The sequence below is a fragment of the Artemia sp. Qi Xiang Cuo genome, chromosome 21 (genome assembly GCF_049724085.1).
Source record: "Artemia sp. Qi Xiang Cuo chromosome 21, ASM4972408v1, whole genome shotgun sequence".
NCBI classification, from domain to species: domain Eukaryota; kingdom Metazoa; phylum Arthropoda; class Branchiopoda; order Anostraca; family Artemiidae; genus Artemia; species Artemia sp. Qi Xiang Cuo.
Genome location: NC_142814.1, coordinates 19554226 through 19578403, shown reverse-complemented (window position 1 = coordinate 19578403; position 24178 = coordinate 19554226). Strand labels below are relative to the sequence as shown.

General features: G+C 34.9%; 2 protein-coding genes across 7 annotated transcripts in view; one reads left to right on the top strand and one right to left on the bottom strand.

Annotated features, from left to right (window-relative positions):
* LOC148939318 (uncharacterized) overlaps window positions 1-24178 on the top strand; it is a 143264-nt gene that overhangs the window by 57484 nt on the left and 61602 nt on the right. For 3 of the 6 annotated variants that reach the window (XM_089107099.1, XM_089107100.1, XM_089107097.1), the window contains exon 1: window positions 16925-17177. The exons of 2 other annotated variants lie outside the window; for them this stretch is intronic. In XM_089107099.1, coding sequence (XP_088963225.1) covers window positions 16970-17177 — 208 coding nt within the window. In that variant the 5' untranslated portion in view covers window positions 16925-16969. Of the gene's footprint in view, window positions 1-5616; window positions 5861-16924; window positions 17178-24178 lie in introns of those variants that run through there. One more of the 6 variants, XM_089107101.1, reaches the window with a different exon arrangement.
* Window positions 1211-2107, bottom strand: LOC148939319 (uncharacterized). Its single transcript, XM_089106844.1, has one exon. The coding sequence runs from the start codon at window positions 2105-2107 to the stop codon at window positions 1211-1213; it is 897 nt and encodes a 298-aa protein (XP_088962970.1).

The following is a 24178-nucleotide window of genomic DNA, read 5'->3' as shown; positions in this document are numbered from 1 at the left end:
TTGATTCAAAATCTAAACAGAGTACTAAAGGGATCTGATGGCCCAGAGACTATTCAATTTTTAATCCAAGAGCAAAAGTTTGTTGACAAATCCTGTCCCCTTCCTAAAACCACACGATTCTTCACTTTAAAAAATCTACATTAGTCTAATAAGTATCATCATGCTAAGTAATTTGCTTCGTACAGAAGTCAAGCTGGTATCTCTGTGATTCCCACACTCAGTCTTTTTGCCTTTGTTTTTGTATAGGGAGTTTAATAATCAAAAATCATATTCACAGTTTTCCGTCATTTATCTTCCAATTTCAACACCACCATGTGATATTTTAAGAATTCCTTTAGCACGCTTTCAGCACCCGTGGCATCGTTATTTTTCAAACCTTTTGGTGCTGTCTCCAACCCCTCTTCGCAAAGTAACTCTTTCTTCTTTTCTCAATTGTCTTTTTTCTAGCTTTTCTGCATCATTTCTTACAATTTTATCAAGGTTTCACACATTCTCACAATGCTCTGCTCATCTTTCTTTAACACCTTTTTCACTAATTGAGGCTCTGTTACTATTTTTAGCTGGGATAATTCCAGACTGACCATTTTTTTCGATTTGTTTTGATATGATAATGCAGTATCTTACTATTTTGCCGTCTGGCTGTATCTTCCAGATCTTTGTCAATTTATCCATGGTCTCTGTTTCACGTCCTTTAATTTATACTTTATTGTCTTACTCTCTTACTTTCCTTTAACCGTGTGCTGCGTTATTGCCATCTTAATTGGTTGTGCTTTAGGAAGTTCAGCTTTATTCTCCCCTCTATCTTTCTCGTTTCTGTATAATTATTTCAGTGTATTATTTCAATTGAAATGATCTGATCTGAGAGATTTGAGTCTCCTCTTGACAGCAATGTCAGTTGAGACTTCTTTCAATATGACTAATTTTCTTCCTTCTCAGCACAACGCCATTAGCTGCAAATACTTTCAATACAGCAATAATTAATACAACTCAGCTTCAATCTAAAAAAGAACAGACAATCTTCCTTTATAGCAGGATTTTTTTGATTTTTTTATTTTTTTTTTTTTAACAGGGACATATATCATTGCTAAAACCATCAATCAAACCTATTATGCATACAAGATCAATCCCTTTTTCAACACTGACAATACAGCAATTACATTACTATCAACATCAGATAAAATCTTTTTCTCTACCACTTTCCTGTGTAAACTTAATGAACAGGTGTCTTCCTATATTTCAAAGACTCATCATCAATCAAAATTCCTAATGAAAGTGCTACTGAAAATTCTCCTAAATTTTCCTCTTTGCACAAATTCATCATTTCTTTTCTCAAATTTTCATATTCCTTACATTCAACAACATAATGGAAAATACTTTCTATCTCGCTACAATTATCACACTGAGGACTAGCAGTTTTGCCTATGATAAACAACCTATGCTTAATACCTACATGGATTGACCGAAAACGGAACATTAAGCAAGCATATTTTCTTTTTAATCTACTATAATGATTCATATCAAAGCCATGCTTCTTTTTCTGAGTAAGAGCTATATTACTACTATTATCACTCATTTCCTCAAAATGTTTTTGGTAAATCTTTCTAACCATCTCTCTAATCTGTTTGTATGTTTCTGTAGGGGGTCTAAGGGCCATATTTTGTGCTGTCAGTTTGGCATATTTGTCTGCTTTTTCATTCCCTGACACCCCCACATGGGCTGGACACCACAAAAATTGTATCACGATTCCTTTCCCAACAATCTTCAGAATTGAACTATAACACTTATGGACCTCATCATTTTGTTTATTTGGAAAATTCTTTAGGGACTGGAGGGCAGATTTTGAGTCACTGCATATGAGGAACTTTGATTGGTTTTCATCACTTTCACTAGTTTTTCTCAATACCCATTCTAGTGCACATTCAATTGCTTTTATTTCTGCCTCAAAAACCGTTGATTCTTTACTTAGTGACTTTGTTATCACTGTATTTAATTCTGGAACCACTGCTGAACAACCCACTCCTAAACCATTTATTTTTGAACCATCTGTATATATTTTAACATATTCTTGATACTTGCTATTCAAAACTGAGAGGAATTCATATCTCATTATTAGGGGTTATTTTCCATTTTTTCCATGTAATCAATCTGACACTCAATCTGAACCCGATCCCATGGGGGAATTTTTGGTGGTTTTTCATAATATAGTATTTGGGTAATAGGTACTTCTATACCTTCCTCAGTTATTAATTCTTCAAATTTTTCCAAAACATTCAGACGTTTCCTTTTTGTATGGTGATTACTATTGTTGGTCCCACCAGGTTTAATTATCACTTTCTTAACTGGGTGATTAAAGTCTGCTTTCCATAGATGGTTCATATAAACTATAAGTATTTTTTCTCGTATTGTGTTGAGTTTCTCCACTCCAGACTCACCCAGGAGAAAAGGAATTGGGGTGCTCTGGTGGGCTCCAAATGCCAATCTCAGGGCTGTATTCTGTATTGTATCAAGTTTTCTGAGTGTAGATTCTGGGGCAATGCTGTACATCATACTCCCATAATCAATTTTAGGTCTTATGTATTTGATATAAAATTGTCCTGCTGTAAATATGTTGACACCATGCTTCCCACATGAAAGCATCATCATAAATTTCAGTTGCTTTGCACATGATTCTTTTAGATATTTGACATGTTGACTAAATTGAAGTTTATCAACAATGTGTATTCCAAGGACTTTATGAAAATTGGTTACAAGCAGTTCCTCTCCAAACAGAGTAAGTAGGGAGGTCTAATATTCCTCTTAGATGTGAACAACATAACTTTAGCTTTAAATGGTTCAAAATCAAGATCTATTCCTAGGGACCAAAACTCTATTTGGTCTAATGTTTCTTGGACAACTTTTTCTGCTTCTTCCACTGTGTTTTGGATTGTCCATGTATTATTATCATCTGCAAAAATTCCTCCTTTGCATTTATTGTCTTCTAGAGGGATATCAAATTCTCCAATATTATAATAGTCTGGTCCAAGAGCACTTCCTTGTGGAACACCTCTTTCCACCTCAATTTCCTTTGATCTTTCTTGTCCTACAGTCACAGCAATTTTTCTGTCTGACAGGTAACTCAGTGTGAATTTCATCAAATTTCCATTTATTTTTGCTTTAGATAAACCTTGTAGTATCTGTCTGTGAACCAATTTATCAACAGCTCCTTTAACATCCAAGAACACTGCAATCATTACTATGCCATTATCAAGTGCATCAATGATGTCTCTCTGCATCCTGATCAGGTTATCTACTGTATTTCTCTCTCAATGAAAACCTGTCGGAATATCCTGCAGCAGGCTAGCTTCATCTATTTCAAATTGCAGTCTTTCTTTTTCTAGCTTTTCATACATATTACCTTCAACTGGGAGCAGAGTTATAAAATGATGATTTTCTGCTTTTTATGGTTTATTTGGTTTTGGGATCATGATAGATGTGCCATTCTTCCAAATTGTAGAGAAATCGCCCTCCTTCCACAATCTGTTGATGAGCTGTAGCAGAACATCCTTCCATTTATCAGTCAACCTTTTAAAGAAAACAGGGTATAGGTTGTCACTGCCAGATGAAGTCTCTGGTAGAAGAGTTTGTTCTAACTTGATACTGATGGTTGCAAAGAAAGTTTTCTTGTGTTAGTGAAAGTTGTTGAATGTGGGCTGGTTCCTTCAAATGGATCTTTCTTACCTATTGTATGGTGGAGATGACTTGCTCCTGCCTCAGCTTTTGTTTTGTTATCAGCAATCACTTGCCCTTGGTAGGTTGTTGGCCCCTGCGGGTGGTGGTACAATTCTCTCCTATTCATCTTTCTTATGAAGGTATACACTTTTCCAAATGGATCCCTAAATCTGAGATTTGCAACAAAATGCTTCCAAGATCCTGCTTTAGCTTCATTTATTGTTTTTCTAAATTCTGCCTGTGCCAATATTTTTTTCTGTAATTTTCAATTGTCAGAATCTTGTTGTAATTCAATTGAAATGGTTTCGAATGTAATGTCGCTTTGTAACGTAAATCAAACATGTGACAAAAATAACCTGTACGAAAAATGTGGTTCAATTCCACCTTCTAGCGCTATAATGGAAGAAAAGTTGAGGGATAGGCCGCGTTTTACGAACGAAGAATGATAGATTGCCAAAGATTGTTGTTATTGTTAATCCATGTGGGACCAGACGAAAAATGGCTCGCAATCGAATGTGGTGGAAAGAGGTCATAAGAAGGGCTTTAAAAGAAATCGGAAATTCATCAGAGGGGATAAAGAGTGGACTAATAATGGCAATATTTCGTCGAGTTTGACAGGCGTACAAAATCGAGGACAATTAAATGTAAAGCCTTGTTTTCGAAAGACAACATTTAAAAATTATACATCTGAAATGGTCTATTGCCTGGATGAGCAGAATATACGGGTAAGGGGAAGGTGAAGTTGGGGCTACTGTTTTCACTTAAAAAACCAATCGCAAGTCCGCCACTAAGTGACAAAGAATCGCGCGATGAAAGAAAACTCAAAATTTAATAGTTTGCGTTCAGCGGCCCATTTTTTTGAAGCTTCTAAAATTTGTTCTTGATGTCCAAAATGCTAAAAATTTCGTTTTGAATGAACAGCTTTATTAAGCCATTCCAAGGAATACCCTCCCTTACCAATGGCTTCTTATCGTCTATAAGAGCGACTGAACGTTATTTGAATTAAGTGCTCGAAAACGGGCTCTCTTTTGATTTGTGTGATTGAAGACTTGCGTACATTTTGAAGAATCTTCTATATGAGTTTGAATTTTTTAGAGAAAAAAGAAAAAAATAGAAATTAAAAAAAAGAAGGGAATGAAAGAGAACAGTAGCCCGAGTAAAATTTAAAGGTGTCAATCTCTAAGCATTTTGAGGGCGAAACTCAGGACTTTATATATTGTTAATTGACCATTTTACTTGGTTTTTCTTACCATGTTAGGTTTTTTTTATTGTTATGCCTCTTTAAATGTTCATAGATTCCCGCTTATTCTTTTGTTTTTACTTCTTGGATGCTGAAGCCAACCAGATTATTATATACAGTATAAAAAGTTTTCCGAACGAAATAGTTTAGACACTTTTTCAGTCCAAAGTCTTTGTAGCTAAATGATTTCTCAAATTCTGTGTATTAAAACGGATTGACTTATTCTGTTTTCGAGGCTATTTGTCACTGTGTCCAGGAAAATTCGGATTAAACTATTAGCAGTTTGTGAATATTTTTTTTCTAAAATTCTAAATGCTTTTCGGCTCTTTTATCTAAGAATCTCACTGGCTTTGTTGAATTGACATACATTTTCGGCCCACTTTCGTTTATACCTGTCATATTTGTCGGCGGCTCATTTCAGATTATATATTTGGAAATAAAATTGTTTCAGGGCGAATAAAGGTTCAATTATCGGGAACATTCATGAATTTTTTTCATCAATTGTCCGACCAATTTTCTTCATATGCTGTAGTATCCTGTAGGGTTTTTTCCCGGAGCTATTTCTAGATAGAGAGTATGCCGGAGAGCGAGAGAGTTGTATGTTTGGGATAAAGTTGGAATTCTAGTGCCAAAAATTCAACATTTACTTCATGGCTGTTCGCCATGATGTACATTACTTTATTCTTTTCTTGTGTTTATTACCGCTGATTTAGTGTTTTTTTAAAGACAAGTGGGCCACTTTCCGGCCTTTTTTTAGTGATGTAGTGGATAGTTTAGGATTTAGTTAAATTCTTAGAACTGGAGAAATAATGATAAGTATCTTGTGGTGTTTAGCTTATGGTGCTTACAGATTTGTTCTTGTTTTTGGAATGGAGCCTAGAAAAATGAACTTCTGGGAACGGTTCAAAGCATGTAAGTGAAAAATGTTTTTTTTTATTGTCTTTTAACTATGCTAGCTTTGATTTGATTGGGGAAAGGACAAGTAAATTTCACCATTCAAATTAACTCTGCTACATCGCAGGTGGGTATGTAATACAATGTAGCTTGCATATTTTTGCAAACACCAACGGGATTATGGTTCCAATAGGCCTAAAATGAATAGCTACTTGAGCCAGAAAACTAAAGTAAATGAGGAACTTATTGGTGGAAACCTCCTTAGAATTTTAAATATGATATAAATGTGTAGTTACAACTTCGAACTATGTTTAAGAGTTGGTTGCTTATAGCCATTTAGTAAGCATGTTAAGAAATATTTATTTAGGCCAGCCCCATCGATTCATTCTCTACTAATAATGAGAGCAAATATAGCACTCGAACACCAAATGCTTCTCATTTCATAGCATTTAAAAAGGCCACTTGCCAAAGTGGCGACAAATTATTTTTGAAATACTGTGAAGTGAGAAGTTGTCTGTGCTTCACTGCTAAAGGTATTTGATTGATGTCAAAAATCTTGATTACCGTCGCTGTTGTTGCAACAGGAATTGATTAGTTCTCAAATGCGGAATCCATAGCATAAAAAATTAAAGTTACACGTGATGAAGGGGTGTTTTATTGCGTCTGACAGTAAACGCCTACTATTAGGAAAATCCTATTTTTAGTAAGGCAAATACATCTAAATGAGCTTTTATCACCGAAGAATTTTATATAGTTGTGAAACTAAAGCGTGAGGTGCCCGCGGTTGAAAGGACGGTAGTCCCCCTTGTAGCAGGATTACCCTGTATTTCACAGCCAAAACTTGGAAAAGTCAAATTAAAAAAAGAGCAAGCTATACGAAGTTAAACTAAAAAGGAGCAAGTCGTGAGAAGTTAAATTAAGAAAGAGCAAGTTGTTCCGATGAAAGTCAAGACCTTGGCTCGTTTTATAAAAGAGGGCGTTGTCTCCCCCTCAAACCCCCACTCGACGCTCCTTTTTGACACCTTTTCTCCATGATTCAAGAATAAATGCTCTTAATGAGCCTTTATCACCGAAGTATTGTTATATAATTGTAAAACTAAAACATCAATTTTCGAAATTAGCTCTTTAGTTTCCAGTAAAAGAAACTGAAGTTAAAAAACTATGTATTTTGGTCAAATGTCATTTTGTTATAAAAATGAAAAAAAACAACAAAAAAACGAAAATTCTAAACAAGTAACAGGAATCGGTACTTTTTTAGTAGCTGGGCAACACGCGAGAAGTGAAGTTTGGCTCATGCTAATGAATTAAAACAAAACCGGATAAAAGTATAATAGTTTAGAAACAACTTTTGGCTATATTTTTGCACATTAGGGGGTGTTTGTAAAGCATAACATATACTTAATACGAAACCTAACCTAACCTAGGTACATTTTTTTGCCCCTTTAACCCAAAAAAAGTAAAGTTTAAATCTTTGTCACGGAGTGAGCAGTACCTCACTATGCAGCGGAAGCCTGTTTTTCAATGGTATCTTTGACATTCTATATGCGGGTCTTCTCGCGTTGCCCGGCTAGTAAAAAAGTACCCAGGAATCAACTACGAATTCTTAGAATAAATAGATTTGCGATAGTCAGTTTGGTTTTACTATTTAAAAGAGTATTTTAATCGGAACTACATTTTCTTTTAGTTCAGTTTAGTCTAGAATAAGCATGGGCACTGTTCTGTTTTTCTGAAGAAACAGGAAAAAATAAACAGGGCTTGAATGAAAAAGAACAAAGAGAACAGGTAAGCAAAAAACAGAAGACCTGTTTCTGTTTCTGTTCTGTTTTTTGGTAAAAACAGAAAACAGCCGTTTAAACAGCTGTTTTGTGAACACCTAAAACTTTATCTTCTTAAAGAAGAAAAAAATTGTAAATGATAAGTTTTGGTTTATTATCAGTACTATTGCAGCATTTTTCAGCCAAAAAAAATAGTTTTTCAATAAAGGGGCGAAAGTCTGTCTATGCACACAACATCATCATCCTTTTTTATGGTTTTTTTCTTCCATTTCCCCGTTTCTTTTTTTCCGAAAATGCACTTTTATGTGTATACTAGTTATTTGAGACGTTTTGAAAATAAAATAATTTCCGTCGTCAAATTACGCAGTCAGCTCAAAGTCATTAGTGTTTAAGCAGAGCCCATAGTTGCTTTGGTGGGGGAAATTCTCCCCCTACAGACCTTGCTTTCCCCTTCCCCCATCCTGATGTTTGGAAGCCATCTGAAACATTATATGAAAGAAGAAAAATGCACAGGAAGATGACACTTCTTACCACCAAGTCAAAAATTTTCGTTGCCTCCCAGCTTAAAACATTTTTTTAAGATTAATTATTTCCTAGCCAATTTGTGTGAGAGACAAATCAAAAGTAAAATCATGGTTTAAGGGTACTTTGTATATTTTCACGGCGCTTTGCGCTAGAAAATAATGTTCTAAGCTCTCCACCGAATTCATTCTTAAGTAAATATGTAAAATGAAATTTCTCAAATTCTGAATTTCAAAGAAACTTAGACCCTTTGCTAGTCTTTGCTACAAAATACTTTCTTTAAGCATTCTCTTCTCTTAATAGGTTTTCAAAGGGATGCAATATAAAAACAACTGCACTTTTTGATAACTTATTTTGCAAATTTCTTTCGCTTTGCGGCAGAAAATACTTTCTCCAACCCATACACTTGCTTCATTATAGAAAGTGTTACTGCATCAAACTTTTGTTTTAAGAATACGAGTGGTCCATTCCCAAAGGAAAAGGGGTAGTGACAATCCTCGACTGTCAATGTTTGAGCAAGTGTAGCGTGTGTTCGGATCGGATAGCCTGTGTTGCAACCTCATTTTTTGACAGACTCCCAGCTCCCCACTCTTTTTCTCCATTACTTTCACCGCCCTCTTCTTTAGACACTGCACCAGTTTATTCGGATTCTTCAGCAAGCGTATCTTCATTTCCGGAGTTTTCAGAACAAGGAACAGAAAGACCGTCTGAATTGTTTACAACAGTTGGATCGACATTTTCGACTTCATCAAAGGATTCCAAGCAATCTTTTTCAGGAATGTCATTGCCTAAGCTTTGAGTGGACAAAAATCCAAGAACGCGTGCAAAAGATGAATGAAGACAATGTTAAGAATATGAAGTTCAGGAAAGGGCTCATATCCTACAGGCTTCGGTGACATTGTTCCCAGAATCACTCACAACTTGGAACATCTTATCTGTCATTGAAAACTTCCTGATCGCAACTTGGATTGCTGAAAGGATGTTAGTAGTTGTATGAGAATGCTTGTGCCTCTTGAAATGTGAAAGATAGTGGTGCAACTTCTGCTTATTTTCATCTTCCTGGGGTAATAGGCAGTGATACCTATAAAGCCAGATCCTTTTGCAGACCAGCAGGGAAAAGTTAAGCTAGTCTGAGTGGCAGATTTTAAAGCAGCCTTCTGAACTTCTTTTTTTCTGGCAGTAAAACTTATGTGACGATGGGTTTCCCCAAGTAGTGCTTCCAAGCCCCCTGTTGTTGTTTTTTTAATAAGCTGTTTCAAATCTGGCTGATCAGACGTAGAAAGTGGCAATTTGTACTTAAAAAGGGTTTTGCAGCAGAGCATCCACAGACCAGCTTGTTTTGATCAATTGGAAATAAAAAAACATCGTATCTCTGCTCTTCTTATTCCAGATTTCACTAATCCATTGCCCTATGTGTCACTTGCTTTACTATCTGGAGCTCTCTCAAGGGAAGCAGCCCGACTTGATATATTTTTTTAGTTGGTTTGGGTTTGTTATTTTCTGCACCAGCCGCGTATACTTTATCTTTGTGCATATCAATTGTGTGCTTCCTTTTAAGATAGTATATAAATGCTATGGCAGAGACTCCCTTAGCCTTTAGAGACGTTCTTAAGAAGTTGCTGTTAATATTTTCTTTGCTTCCTTTTTTCTGTAGGATATCCTGAGAGATCTCTTGGAACATCCAAGTCGTCATCAAAAAATTGCATCATACGTGTCTCACAACAAAGATTGATTTTAGAATTTTTCACAAAATTAGAAGCACCTTCCTGTAGCATACCATTTTGTAAATTGCACCTCCAGCCAAATATCTGACCTCTTCCACCTCAGTGGCGTAATTAGGGGGAAAGGGGCCAATTTCCTCCTGAGCCGTTTTTTTTTTTTCATTGAGCCAAGAAAACCTGTCGGCAAAAAAAAACAAAATAACAGCTCCTAACTACGGTTTTCTAAAAACATGGACAATTAGCGGTACATCATTATAATATAAAGTATTTTAAGGTTATCTCCATTTATTATTTTTGAAATATATTGTGAATTAACCATGGCCCAGTAGGGCTTTTAGTTTTAATAAATCATATCATATCATATTAATTTTTACGGAAATTTACTTGTCTATAATAGGTATTTAAGAGACAGATAAAAGAAATAATATACGGCTTAGTGGCATTTTTTTAATTTGTTGTGCTGTATGAAAAGAATTACCGTGTTTACCGGAAGATGTCTTATTCAACAGAATGAGAAGTGTATCAGCCTTTTATTAGACTTTGGCCAGTTAGGACAGAATCACCTAGTTAGGTAACTGTTTCAATTCTTGGTACTCCCTGAAAGAATTTCCGTTGGTTTTATTTAGAGATGGTAGAAAAAGTATTTTTGGCATCTTGAAAAGGTATACGTTGTCATATGTATACAATAATAAGTGCCAGCAAAAACATATATTTCTACTGGACAAGACTTCAATACATTTACATTTCTCTCTGACTAAACATTTAAGTTTAATGTTAACATTTAAACATTTTTAAACATTTTATTTGCAATTAATAATCGGTATTTATCTAGTATAGGCTAGTATGGTAATCATAGCAAGTCACTTATCTAGCGCCATAAATTCCATAAAGATCGTTCAATTTGAGTTTTCTAGGTTAAAGGCGCGGATTACTTTCCACATAATATAGGATACAGAGGCTCTGCCAATAGAACCAGAATATACAGTAATAAGTAATTTGTTTGAATCCTGCTCACCTAGGCAGTATCTATGCAACTTTGCTGCTCAATTGACTGAATAATATACACTAAAAAATAAGTTGTTTTAGTGGAACAAAACTGCATCTTTACCGTTCTCCCATTTACTCTCATCTCTCATCTGACTCATAAGCCCTAATTTTGCCTAGCTTAAACAATCTAGCAGCACATTTGATATGTTAGACACACTGAGTGCCATCATTTTACTTACTTATACTTTTTATTAACGCTCCAATTCCAAAAACTGTATGGGGCAAAACCCCGCTTCTTCAAAATTTCAAATTACGATTTAAAACACTATTTTGTAAGTTCAAAATTTCTTAATATCTTATTCTCGAATCAATAAAGTTAAATCAAGAACAGAAGAAAAACAGTTAGAAAAAAAACAGAAACAGGACAAAATAGTTACTATAAAACAGAAACAGAACAGCACAGGTAAATAAAAAACAGGTCATCTGTTTCTGTTTTTTTTTGTGAGAACAGAACAGAAACAGATACTTTAAAAACAGAACAGAAACGGAAAACAGAAACAGTGCTCATCCTTAATCTCGAAGTAGAGAAACGTGAGCCATAAAAACTTTTGAAATGTGAAATGGAAATTTTTTGAGAGATCTATCGAGTTTCCAGTAAAACTTAAATGATGCTTGTCCTTTTAGGGTGAAAATAAAAAAAAAACAAGTTTTTTTTAACTGAAAGTAAGGAGCGATATTAAAACTTAAAACGAACAGAAATTATTCCGTATATGAAAGGGGCTGTCCCCTGTAAGGGGGGGGGGTCTCCTCATGGTGATGACTCCATGCCCAACTCAGCCCTGAGACCCGAGTACCCCTAATTAAGCCTCAATAGACGAAATGTACCAAGTGAGAGAGATATCTTGATAAAATCCTGATCATCGAAAATAAATATAAAAGACAACACAGGTATAAGAAAAACTAGGATTTTATTATTGAAGAAGAGAACTTTTTAATTATTAGTTATTTCATAATAACTCAATATTCAATAATTATTATTCATAGTCGAAGATCAATTCTTGTTCTATAATTGCTTGAAGTAAAGTTTATTATTATTTAAGGAAAGCAAGCATAATAACTAGTATATTAAGACTAATATCTTCCTGCTTACAGGAACTTAATAATAATATTAAAGAATGTGATATATATATATATATATCCATTTACTAAGATTTTAACATAATAAAATTAAGAAAGAGCAAGGAACATATTAGACTTACATTCTACATGCATACGAAAAGCTTGCGCAAAGCCAAAAACCCAACTAGACAATTGTTGTGGTTTAATGAACTTTTTTTTATGGATAATACTATAAGCTACATGTTGGATAATGGAGCTGGCGTAGCTCCTGTATTTAGATTAGAAGCTTGCCCAAGGGCTGAGGCTTCCGGTTTATCACTTTCCCGAGGTAGGGACATTACTTAAGGAGAAATTAATTATAGCTTACCAAACTTAAGCAACCAACTAATCCTGTTTGAGTGAACTGGAACTGAGGAAAAGGCAACTATCATACTCCACCAACCAAAAATGCCCTTATGAGGGTACCAAATTGAGCAATATCCAAATATCATTTGACTGTTTTTATTATGGCGGTTAGTCTTATTTTTATAAATCTAAAAAAAAACATAAACGTACAGGCAAGCAGTGAAGACGAAGAAAAATTAAAGGGATTCAATTAATTATGTTAATTTAATTATTAAAAAAATATTAAAAAAAGGATTTGTAATCAAGATTCGGCTCTCTAAAGATTAAGCGTAGCATTAAAAAGCGACGCTTTTAAGGAACTATAATCCCACAGCTGACACAATTTTTTAAGGGGGGGGGGGTATTCGCAGGGTGTTTACTCCATGCCCAAACTCAGCCATGAGACCCGAGAAACCCTTTTCCTTAGAAGGTTTGAATTAGCTACGTTGTCTGACAAACAAGGGAACATATCTTTTGATATAGCGGGAGACTGAGGAGAGACGTCAGTTGGGTTTTTGGCTTTGCGCAAGCTTTTCGTCTGCATGTAGAATGTAAGTCTAATGTGTTCCTTGCTCTTTCTTAATTTTATTATGTTAAAATCTTAGTAAATGGATATATATACCATTCTTTAATGTTATTATTAAATTCTTTTAAGCAGGAACATATTAGTCTTAATATATTAGTTAGAATGCTTGCTTTCCTTAAATAATAATAAACTTTACTTCTAGCAATTATATGAACAAGAATTGATCTTTGATTGTGAATAATAATTATTGAATATTGATTTATAATGAAATAACTATTAACTAAAAAGTTCTCTTATTCAATAATAAAATCTTAGTTTTTCTTATAACTGTGTTGTCTTGTATATTTTATTACGATGATCAGGATTTTGTCAAGATTTCTCTCTCACTTGGTTCATTTCGTCTATTGAGGCTTATTTAGGGGTACTCGGGTCTCATGGCTGAGTTTGGGCATGGAGTCATCACCATGAGGAGACCCCCCCCCCTTACACCCCTCCTCAACGCCTTGCTCTTTACGCTAAAGTTTTTATTGTTTAAAAAAAATAGAGTTGTGAGAAAGTCAAACTTTAGCGTAAACAGCAAGGTGTTGAGGAGGGGACAGCCCCTTTCATATACAGAATAATTTCTGTGCGTTTTAAGTTTTATTGTCGCTCCTTACTTTCAGTTAAAAAAAACTTGTTTTTTTTATTTAATTTGTGAACGTTTCTGAATAAATGCAGGATTTGATCTTGGCTCACAGTACATGAATAATTAAAAAAAAAATTTCATATTAACTTACTTTTATTTGGTTAAATGGCTTTCTCGAAACTTGTTTCATTTTATTTACGAACGTTTTTATTAGTAATAAATATACGTAGCTTACGAATTAACTTACGTAACGAACTTCTATATTCATATAGTTTTAATACATACATTAGGGGGTTCGCCCCTAGTCAATACCTTGCTCTTTAAGCGAAAGTTCACATTTTGTTCCAATTCTTTAAAAATGACCGCTTAATCACAAAGGCCTTTAATTAGAATAAATAGCTCTTATGAAAGTACTAAAAAATCTCTGGCTTAAAGAGTGAGGTATTGACTAGGGGGTGAACCCAATCATATATGTAATATTTTATGTTCGTTTAAAGTTTTGATGTTGCTGCTGTTGAAGATAAAAAACTTGTGTTTTTATATTTAATTTCTGATCTTTTTTTAAATAACGCTGGGAAGTCCGGCGTCCCCTTCTTAGCAATGTCCCTTCCCCCATGAAAACTTCCTTCATGGAAAGATCCGTACGCAGGAATTTGTTTCGGGGGGGGGGGGGTCAAATCCTTCAAACCCATTATTCTGTGACAAAAATCAGAAAATTATGGGAAAATGAAAAAAATCGTGAGATTTCGGGGTGGGGGTGGGGGGCCGGGCCCGGAGGCCCCCCTGCGTACGTCCCGGCCCGACCCCCCCCCCCCCTACCAGGAAAAATCTCCCCTGAAAACGTCTGTACCGTATACTTCCCAATAACCAATACTATACGTTAACATTGGGTAAAGTTCATAGCTTTCCGCCCTCCTCCCGGGTAATTCGGGGGATTTAGTCATCCTAAAAGACATACTTTTAATATTTTCGAACCTGCTAAACAAAATGGTTATCTCAAAATTTTGATCACGTGACTTTGGGAAAAAAATGAGCGTGGGAGGGGGCCTAGTTGCCCTCCATTTTTTTGGTCACTTAAAAAAGGCACTAGAACTTTTAATTTCCAGTCCAATGAGCCCTCCCACGATATTCTAAGACCACTGGGTCGATTCGATCACCCCTGGGAAAATAAACACGCACCCATGATATTTCTTCTGGCAAAAAATGCAAAATTCCACATTTTTTTAGATAGGAGCTTGAAACCTCTACAGTAGGGTTCACTGATACGCGGAATATGATGGTGTGATTTTCATTCAGGTTCTATAACTTTTAAGGGGTCTTTCCCCCTTTTTTCGAAAATCAGCCAAATTTTCTCAGGCGCGTAATTTTTGATGGGTAGGATTAAACTTGATGAAACTTATATATTTGAAATCAGCATTAAAATTTGATTCTTTTGATGTATCTATTTGTATCAAAATACCGTTTTCTAGAGTTTCGGTTACCATTGAGCCGGGTCCCAATAACCAATACTATATGTTAACATTGGGTAAAGTTCATAACTTTCAGCCCTTCTCCTGGGGGATTCGAGGGATTAAGTCATCCTAAAAGACATAGTTATAATATTTTCGACCATGCTGAACAAAATGGCTATCTCAAAATTTTGATTAGATGACTTTGGGAAAAAATGAGCGTGGGAGGGGGCCTAGTTGCCCTCCATTTTTTTGTGTCACTTAAAAAGGGCACTATAACTTTTAATATCAGTTCCAATGAGTCCTCCCACAGTGTTCTATGACCGATGGGTTAATACGATCACCCCTGGGGAAAAAAAAACAACAAACAAACAAATTAACACGCATCCGTTATCTTTCTTCTGGCAAAAAATGGAAAATTCCACATTTTTGTAGATAGGAGCTTGAAACCTCTACAGTAGGGTTCTCTGATACGCTGAATATGATGGTGTGATTTTCATTAAGGTTCTATAACTTTTAGGGGGTCTTTCCCTCTTTTTTCGAAAATCTGCCAAATTTTTTCAGGCACGTAAATTTTGATAGGTAAGATTAAACTTTATGAAACTTATATATTTGAAATCAGAATTAAAATCTGATTATTTTGATGTATCTATTGGTATCAAAATTCCGTTTTTTAGAGTTTCGGTTACCATTGAGCCGGGTTACAGTCCTTACTTACAGTAAGGAGCGGGTTACCGCTCCTTACTTACAGTTCGTTACCACGAACTGTTTGATTTGAGGTGGCGGCAGCCCAACTCTTACTTCTTGTAATTTCTGTTTGTTTTAAGTTATACTTAATTGTTCATTTTAATGTAAGTGCGTTTTAGGTTTTATCTGTTCATTCATAGTAATATCTGTAACAGATCATCTGACGACAAGATAATCTGTTCGTTGTAAGATGGAATTATTGTGTGGTTTTATTTCTGCTCGTTTTAGTGTCATTCTTTGTTTTTCTTTGAAAACTTTTTTAAAACATTTAAAAAATCGATTTGTGTTTTTGGAATCGTTTTTAGTACATATCAATTATATAAATATTAACGATTTTTTTCTCTAGGGTTTTTGCTTAAGAACTAAGGTACTGGAGTACAATTTAAGTTATGCAAGGAATTTTAGCATGCAATGCATTTCTGCTAAAAGATTCGTAAATGGGAGGGATCTTTAGAGTTGCCACGGACCCACTGTGCCTCCAATCACACAGAGTGAAATCCGTGCATGATCCTGGTTCAAACCAAGTGCAACATGGCTATCTATTCAAAAAATTGTGGTATTTGCATGAAAATGGGTTGGTACCTTCAGCCAAGGAGACTATGGATCCTTACGGTCCAGACGCTAGAAGGCTTTGAAATTTTCTATGTCTGGGAATCCCCAACCTTTGAAGCCTGGAAGCCTTCTAACGCCTGGACCGTCAGAGCCAGCAGTCTAAAATCGCTCTTAGACTCTGCTTTTGTTGTCTTTGTTAAATAGTTTATATATATATATATATATATATATATATATATATATATATATATATATATATATATATATATATATATATATATATATATATATATATATATATATATATATATTAAAATGAAACTTATTAAACACAAAAAATATACAAAAAGTAACCGATTGCTTTATAAACTTTGAATTTTTCATAACAGGTTTAGTCTCTATGCTTTCTTAAACTTTAGTCTTTAGGTTTTTAGCCTTTGTATTTTTACGTTTGGCAATGAGTAGTTTTTAATGCATTCTTCAGTATAGTTATTATTGTTATTGTCTTTCAAACACCAACACCTGTTCTTAATGTACTGAACTCCTTCCAAAAATAATCTGAACACACGATCAGGAGATGGACTGGACAACGTGATCATTACATCGTCCAAGACTATTCGGTGCCAAATCCAAAAGCCTTGGATGAACTCGACCTTTGTTTAGTAGTTTTACTTTCCTTAGCTATGGTCTAGCACATCTAGTTTGTCTAAATTCGTTAGATATGTGTAGACCCAGAATTCTCGATGTAGGGCCATTCGATAATAGGCCACAGTTTTTCAAGAAATGTAGTAAGCTCCCTCATTTGAATGGGAAAACGGTTAGATTCTCCGATAGTGTTTGGCTGCGGTATGAAAATGGGATCGGAGCGCCAAAGATTTCTAAGGGTCCTAAAAGGGTGTCTTCACCTCCTCTTGGATCGCTGCTTTCAGGTAAAAAGTATTATATTTAATTTTAAGACGAGAAACCGTAGAAGGGCTAGTCTTTATTTACAAAATTTCGAGTCTGTTTTGGACTCTCTTTTCACGTGGTTTATATCATTAGTTGTACAATAACGAGGGCTGTATGACATCAAGGTCATCCCGCTGCGTCGTTTGCAGTGATGAGTCTGGTTAGACAAACCAGTGAAAGGTCCACCCTGACGCCACTATGTGGCCGCTTAAGAAGGACTTCTCTTTCGGGAATAGGGAGGGATGACGGAGCCTGTGACAGAGCCAAAACCCCAAACCATCTCATAACACAGGAACGGCTCCGACCTTTTTACCCAGCCCATTCTTGTCAGGGCATTGGTCAGGGATGAGCTCTCTTTTATTCTATAGCTGCTGGCTCAATATGATTACCACCCTCCCCCCCCCCAAAAAAAAAAACAAACCTGAATTTAGGAATTCGTGGCCATCCTTCTTGGGAGAAATGCAAAATTACGTATTTTCAAGTAACCTCTGGTTCATATATATCGAATGTGATCTTGTGCTTCACTTCCTATATACTTTTTACTTGTGGCTGCAGCAGGATCAGGCGGATCAAAACCAGAATTATTAGAACATAATTCTGTAAAAAAAACGATCTTAAATGACAAATTCCGAATTTTTCGGGTTGCTTTCTGATATTTTTTATATGATACGTTTTCTATTTCATTCGTGTAATACAATGAAAATTACAGAAGATGATTATGAACTATCTTGTATACAAAATTGTTTCGTTCGCTTAGAAACAATTTCGAGAGTTCTCATGACGGATCAAATTTTTAGATATCCTAGAGGTGTTTTTTTTTTCTCGACGAGGCAGAATTTTTTCCAGCCAGGATAAACATACCTTGATCTTCTATGAATTGGAGCTTACATTAAGTCCCATAAGTAAAATTCTTTCTATGACTTTTTTTCGTTTGAAGTTTTGATTTTACGAATTGTCTACATTGTGTCTAAGTAAAATGTCTTAGATTCGAATCAAAACTTTTTAGAAATAAAATAGATTTGAATATCGGTAGAACGTCGTATAACTTTTTTGTGAAATAATACAGTAAATCGTGATTTCAAAATACAGAAGTTCCCTATCATTTCCTAAAATTTTCGATTTCGATGTTTATTGTCTTTTAGACATTTAATGCCATGAAAAGTAAGCAAGAACCTGAGTAATTTTGTATATCCAAAAATGGATTGTACAGACACTATAATAATTTCTAAAATTGTCACGGCGCATGGATTTTCTTGACATCCTTGAGATAGCTTTTTTTCTAAACAAGATGTATTTTTTTTCAGCATGAATCTTGATCTTCTAAGAACTGAAACTGACATTGGTTTTCGAGAAATGAAATGTCTTCTGTGACTTTTCAATTTTGAAGTTTTAGTTCTGCAGATTCCCTACATTTTGTCTAAGTAAAATGCCCTAGCTTTGAAACTTAACTTTTTAGAAATCAAATAACTTCGAATACTTTTAGAACTTAATATTATCTGTATGATAACACAAGCAAAATTTCTGTATCTCTCATAAATCTTACGAAAATAATCCCGGAAATCCTAATTTCGAAACAGAACTTTTAATTTTTTTAATTTTACTGATTTTTGGGTTTTGATGTGTTTGTAATTTATACGTTTAATGCCATAAAAAATATTTAAAACGACACACACTCTTCTGTATCCGAAAGTAAAGTGTAACCTGAGAAATATTTTCCAAAGTTGCCATCGCGCATCGATTTCCTTGTCATCTAAATGTCTTCTTTCATTTTACAACAAATATAGTTTTCATCTGAAACTCAATTTCGAAAAAATAAATGTTTGAAACGATTTTCAATAGTTAAAAGAAACAACCACTCTCATCAGTTTACACATTGATCCCTTACACATTACATCTGCGAACGTGATACGGGAGTAAATAAATTTGTTACCCGTGAAATATAGTTGCATTTGTCGCTGCGCAACTGTGACCCATGGGCCACAGTTGCTGCAACATTCCACGAGGCTTTGTCACCAAAGGTGTAGTTTGAACTAGTTTTGTAGATACATGTTGCATAAACTGTGAAGCAGTACTTCTTTTTATTTTTAATTTTCAACTTTTATTTACTTCCATTAGATTTTTTTCACACTAATCTTATTATAGTCAATTTCACTTCCTTTCTAAAAGGGTTCTATACATATCCAAGTGTTTTCCTATCCGAAAAATACAATGTGTGATTTTCCACTGACACAAGCTGGGGTTAAATTTGGACCTTTAGATACCATTTGCTCAATTATTTCAAACTGTACTCTCATAGGTACATGTAAGTGTGAGCATTAGGATACTTTTGATCTGAGATGGGATAGTTGAAAATAGGAAAAATTGGATTTTAGGCCACAATTTTTGCCGAGGGGAATTATCCACTTTCTCCTTTGCAATCTGCCATCTGGCTTATGAACATGTTTGCTGCGGAATGTGGAAAGACTAGGAGCATACTTCAATTTTTCAATATTATAAATATTTTTAGATATCTGTGGTCCTAAGCTACGGCCTATCATTACAACCCAAACTTTTTTTTCTTTTTTCTTCATTGTTCTCCAGAATAGAATGACAAGTGGAATTGCTTTGGTGTTTTCAAGTTTCGCATTTGGCAGCTCGCTTTTGTCACTCTCACCGTTTTTCTTTCACAAGGTAGTATGATGCGGTTTGGTGGGCAAATACCTACTTCCATTGTTGATTGATGTTTGAGGATTTGTCAGACTGAAAGGACATTATGCATATCGTATTTCAGCTGAGGATTGAAATCCCTTTCTATGTAGACAACAGACGATTAGTCACGTGAGAGATTACTTTCATGGGCGTGGCTCATGTATAGGAAGGGGTGGTCGTCCCGAAAGGGAACAAATAAGTAAAATATGTTTAAAAAGTAAAGGATCTTTTCGGATTAGGGTATGAACATTAAGGTTCTGAAGTTCTAACAGATGATCCCGGGTTTGGCAGCACCCAGTAAGTATAATTCTGACACCGGTAAGATTTTGGCTCTATTGGCTCTGGCCAATTGTTATAAATAGCCATTTCAAAGCAAGCTTTCAAATAATAGTTTCAAAGAATAATCATGTTTTTTTATGTGCTTGGCCTTAACATTATTGCTAAAATCTAACGGGAGGTTAAAAAGAAGGGTAGACCTACTTATATGATAAACACCTTACCGCTCAAGTTGTTCACGGATTGACGCATTATAGAACCGTTTTTTTTGTTTTTTTTGTTAGTTTCTTTCAGCTTGTTGTGAGACCAGACAAAGAAAAGTGACAGAACAAATGGGAAATATATTATTTGAGCTATATATTTACACATTAGGGGTGGGGGTGAAGTATTTGGACAGTGTGAAGTTAGAAAACAATTCTTACTACATAATATGCAGAATAATTGTACCTAACACATTAGGCATGCAGACCCGCTTTACTTTACCCCCACCCCCTAATGTGTAGATATACAGCCCAAATTTGTTTCTAAAGTATTGCGTTTTTGTCTTTCTTTGTTGTATTTCATTAGGATTGAGCGTCAGAGAAACATATAAGAAGAACATAAGGTAGGGCGTGTATCATCATATTATGGATGTCCAGCCCTAAGCTGGGAAGGAACGACTCAGCAGTGTCTGTCGTAGCTCTGTGGACCTATTTAAACACACTATATGCACAAAAAGAACAAAAGGCTGTAAGTTGCCTGAAAACTATATAAGTGTCTTCCCTGTTGTATCGATTATAGGCGTCGGCGAAATCACTATGTATCTACATTTAATCAATCCTGGCTCAAAATGTAGCATGTGTCTTAATTTTCAGCGCTATCTACTAACTTGGGACTTTAATTTTCCGATTATTTTCGTTGGGAATGTGCAGGTTCCGGTTTCCGGACTCCATTTTACAATATGCCTCTAGTGTGCATAATGTAAAACATTGTATCCCTTAGGAAAAGTATAGCACGGACCTTAAAGTATTGAACGGTGGTGAGAAGGAATGAAGAAATTTAGATTTTACTTAAATTTGAAAATTTAATTGTAAAATATAAATTTATACTTGAAAAATATAAATTTGAACTTGAAATAAATTTTACAACAAAAGAAACCTGGGGATTTAATCTTTTCAAGGAGGTAATCAACTGTCAGTAGAATTTGTATTGTGGTACTACCCGTAGCCTACTACTGAGACAGGGCCATTAACAAAAAGTTGTTGACTTATGTGACAGATGAGAAGAAAACCCTTCGAATAGTTGTTCCTATAATGCGTGCATCCTCAGAGGTAAAAATTATATATAGAGAATGTTCCCTTGGAAACTTTTTTTGTTTTCAATGAAAGAATTCCTTAGGGTTGAACCATGACACTTTTGACAGATGAGTTTCTTCTGTCTCATCTGCTGTTCCCTGAACAAATATGACAAAAACCTTAATTTCTTGGCTGATAAGCAAATATTTTAATGAGATACAAAACCCCGTTTCTCCTTCTATTTCTTGGGTTTTGGAAAGACATTTATTTAGTCTATAAACCGTTTTTTTTTACAACACTACAACTACTTTTTTTCTTCTTTTTAATATATATATATATATATATATATATATATATATATATATATATATATATATATATATATATATATATATATATATATATATATATATATATATATATATATATATATATATATATATATATACTTCAAAGCAGTTGATTAATGCTTTTAGCATATGCGTAAGAGCCGGTTACTTCAAGAAGTAAAAAGAGCAAATGATGCTTAAATAAAGGAGAAATTGCTGGGCATTTTATGATACGACTGCTGCTCCCTCGTTCTACCACTTGATCAAAATGCTTAGAGCATGTACGTAAACAGGAAATATTTTGTTCCTGCCCCCCCCCCTAAAAAAGGGTTCAATTTAAATAAAGTAGTGGAACAACTGAAAACCACGTTGTGACCAAGATGGGCCCAGGATTGCACAAAGCCACCATTCATGGAGATCCCAGGGACTTCTTGCTGTCCGGTTCTAAGCCGGCTTCGGTGTAGACTTGAGAAGATATGTCATCTCCGTCTTGCACTGGTATTCGGGATCATTGTTTTTCCTGAGGTGAAAATAATTTCAATGATTTAAAGAACATGAAAATTGGAACTTGGAATGTTACGACGTTACAAAACGACCATCGTATCGACATTTTGATTGACGAATTCAGACGAGTCGAACTGGACTTATTAGGTGTTTCAGAAACTCATATCCCAGGGGTAGGAAGCATGAAACTAGGTGATATAGAATTTGTTTACTCAGGCAGGAAGGATAGGGTACATAGGGAGGGAGTAGGGCTCATAGTCTTGATGATATTCTTAAAAATAAAACTTTTATTTAGTTCGTCATCAAATCCGATAGCCTTTCATTATCTACGCATGGGGACTTCTCTAAACTATCTTCAATGGCACCCGAATCATTCACTTATTTTAGATGAAGATTTTTTTTTATCCCTTTCTTTTTAAATCCAAATTTCCGAAATTATTGTATTGGCTACAAATCATGATTAGTTTTCGCATTACTTGTGTTTCAAAATGTCCTTGCTCTTATTAATAATGATACACTTAAAAGTCTTCAAAATTAGAAATTCCTGCTTTTAGATTTATTAGTCTTCTATTTGCGACCGATAGATTAGATATCCAACAGATTTGCTAAAAATGCCGTTTCTATAACCTTTACCGAGTTTAGAAACATTTTAATTACTGCGTGCACTAAAAATGGAACTCATGCGAAAAACTATTTGTTTTGTAGGCCTACTTAGAATACGCTAATCAGCAGAAAAAAGCCCAAGCTACGCAAAAATAAAGAAGCAAAACAAATATCGGTACTTGTGCAGACTGTTTCATTGGTTGTCAGAGAGGGATGAAAAAATAGGAAATTTCAAGCGTTTTTCTTAGTACCAGAATTTGACACATACAACACTGCTTAAGGGACTTTGGCGGCTAATCTTTAAAAACTTTTTTTTTCAAGAAAGCTTCGTATTTTTTTCAGATTGTTCCTTGTTTTTGTGTTTTTTGTCCTCCAGGGAGGGGAAGAATTTTTTAATTTAGGGAGACAATTTTTTTGTTTTTTTCATAGTATTTTTCAACGAAAAAAAGTGTTTTCAGTAAAAAAAAAGAAAAGACTTCTTAATCTAGGAAAGGGGCAAAAAAATATAAGGGGTGATCCCCCCCCCAAAAAAATGGCCGCCTCTGTTGTATCCCCTCATTGTTCAACCCAGACAAGTCATTTTTGCGACTACAGTGTAAATTAGCTGCATTATTGGTAATAAGATGGCTAATATACTCGTTATTTAAAACACTGACATAACTGTGAACACTCGGGCGCTTTAAAGTCTTTGACATCTTACGGAAATGCCAATTAAAATCAAATTCGCCACAGTTCATTACGTGCTCGATTTATGTGTAAGGTTTCCAGGATGTCGTAACCACGTGAAACTTGATTCCCCCTTTATTTGTTATTGTTTTCTTGAACTAGGCCGTCAATAAGGGTTTTTGGATCTTAGTTTTATAAGTAACGTCCATGAGATCAAGTTAAGTCATTACTTGATATTAAAGTTTTTATATTTAAGAAAAACTTATGCCATTTGACGAGGGTAAGTAGAAAATAATAAGGTTCTTGTCAATTAGATGGTACACACGCAAGATAGATGCTAAAGGAAAAGAGTCAAACGGGTATCAGTCTGTAGAGAATTGCATTGCAAAGCGTAGTTTGTCATTGCGTTTACAATATCTAAACTATTGTTTTTTGGGGTTTAGGGGGTGGGGAGGTATCTAGGTTAGGTTAGGTTACGTATTTAATATATGCAATGCTTTACCCCACCCCCTAATGTGCAAATATATAGCCCACATTTGTTTATAAACTATTATATTTTCATCATATTTTGTTTTATTTCATTAGCATTAACCAAACTTTACTTCTGGCGTGTTTCCCAGCTAATTGACAAGTACCAATAAT

Excerpts from the sequence above, each read along its gene's own strand:
- LOC148939319 (XM_089106844.1), bottom strand. The coding sequence starts at position 2,107 with ATGAGATATGAATTCCTCTCAGTTTTGAATAGCAAGTATCAAGAATAT.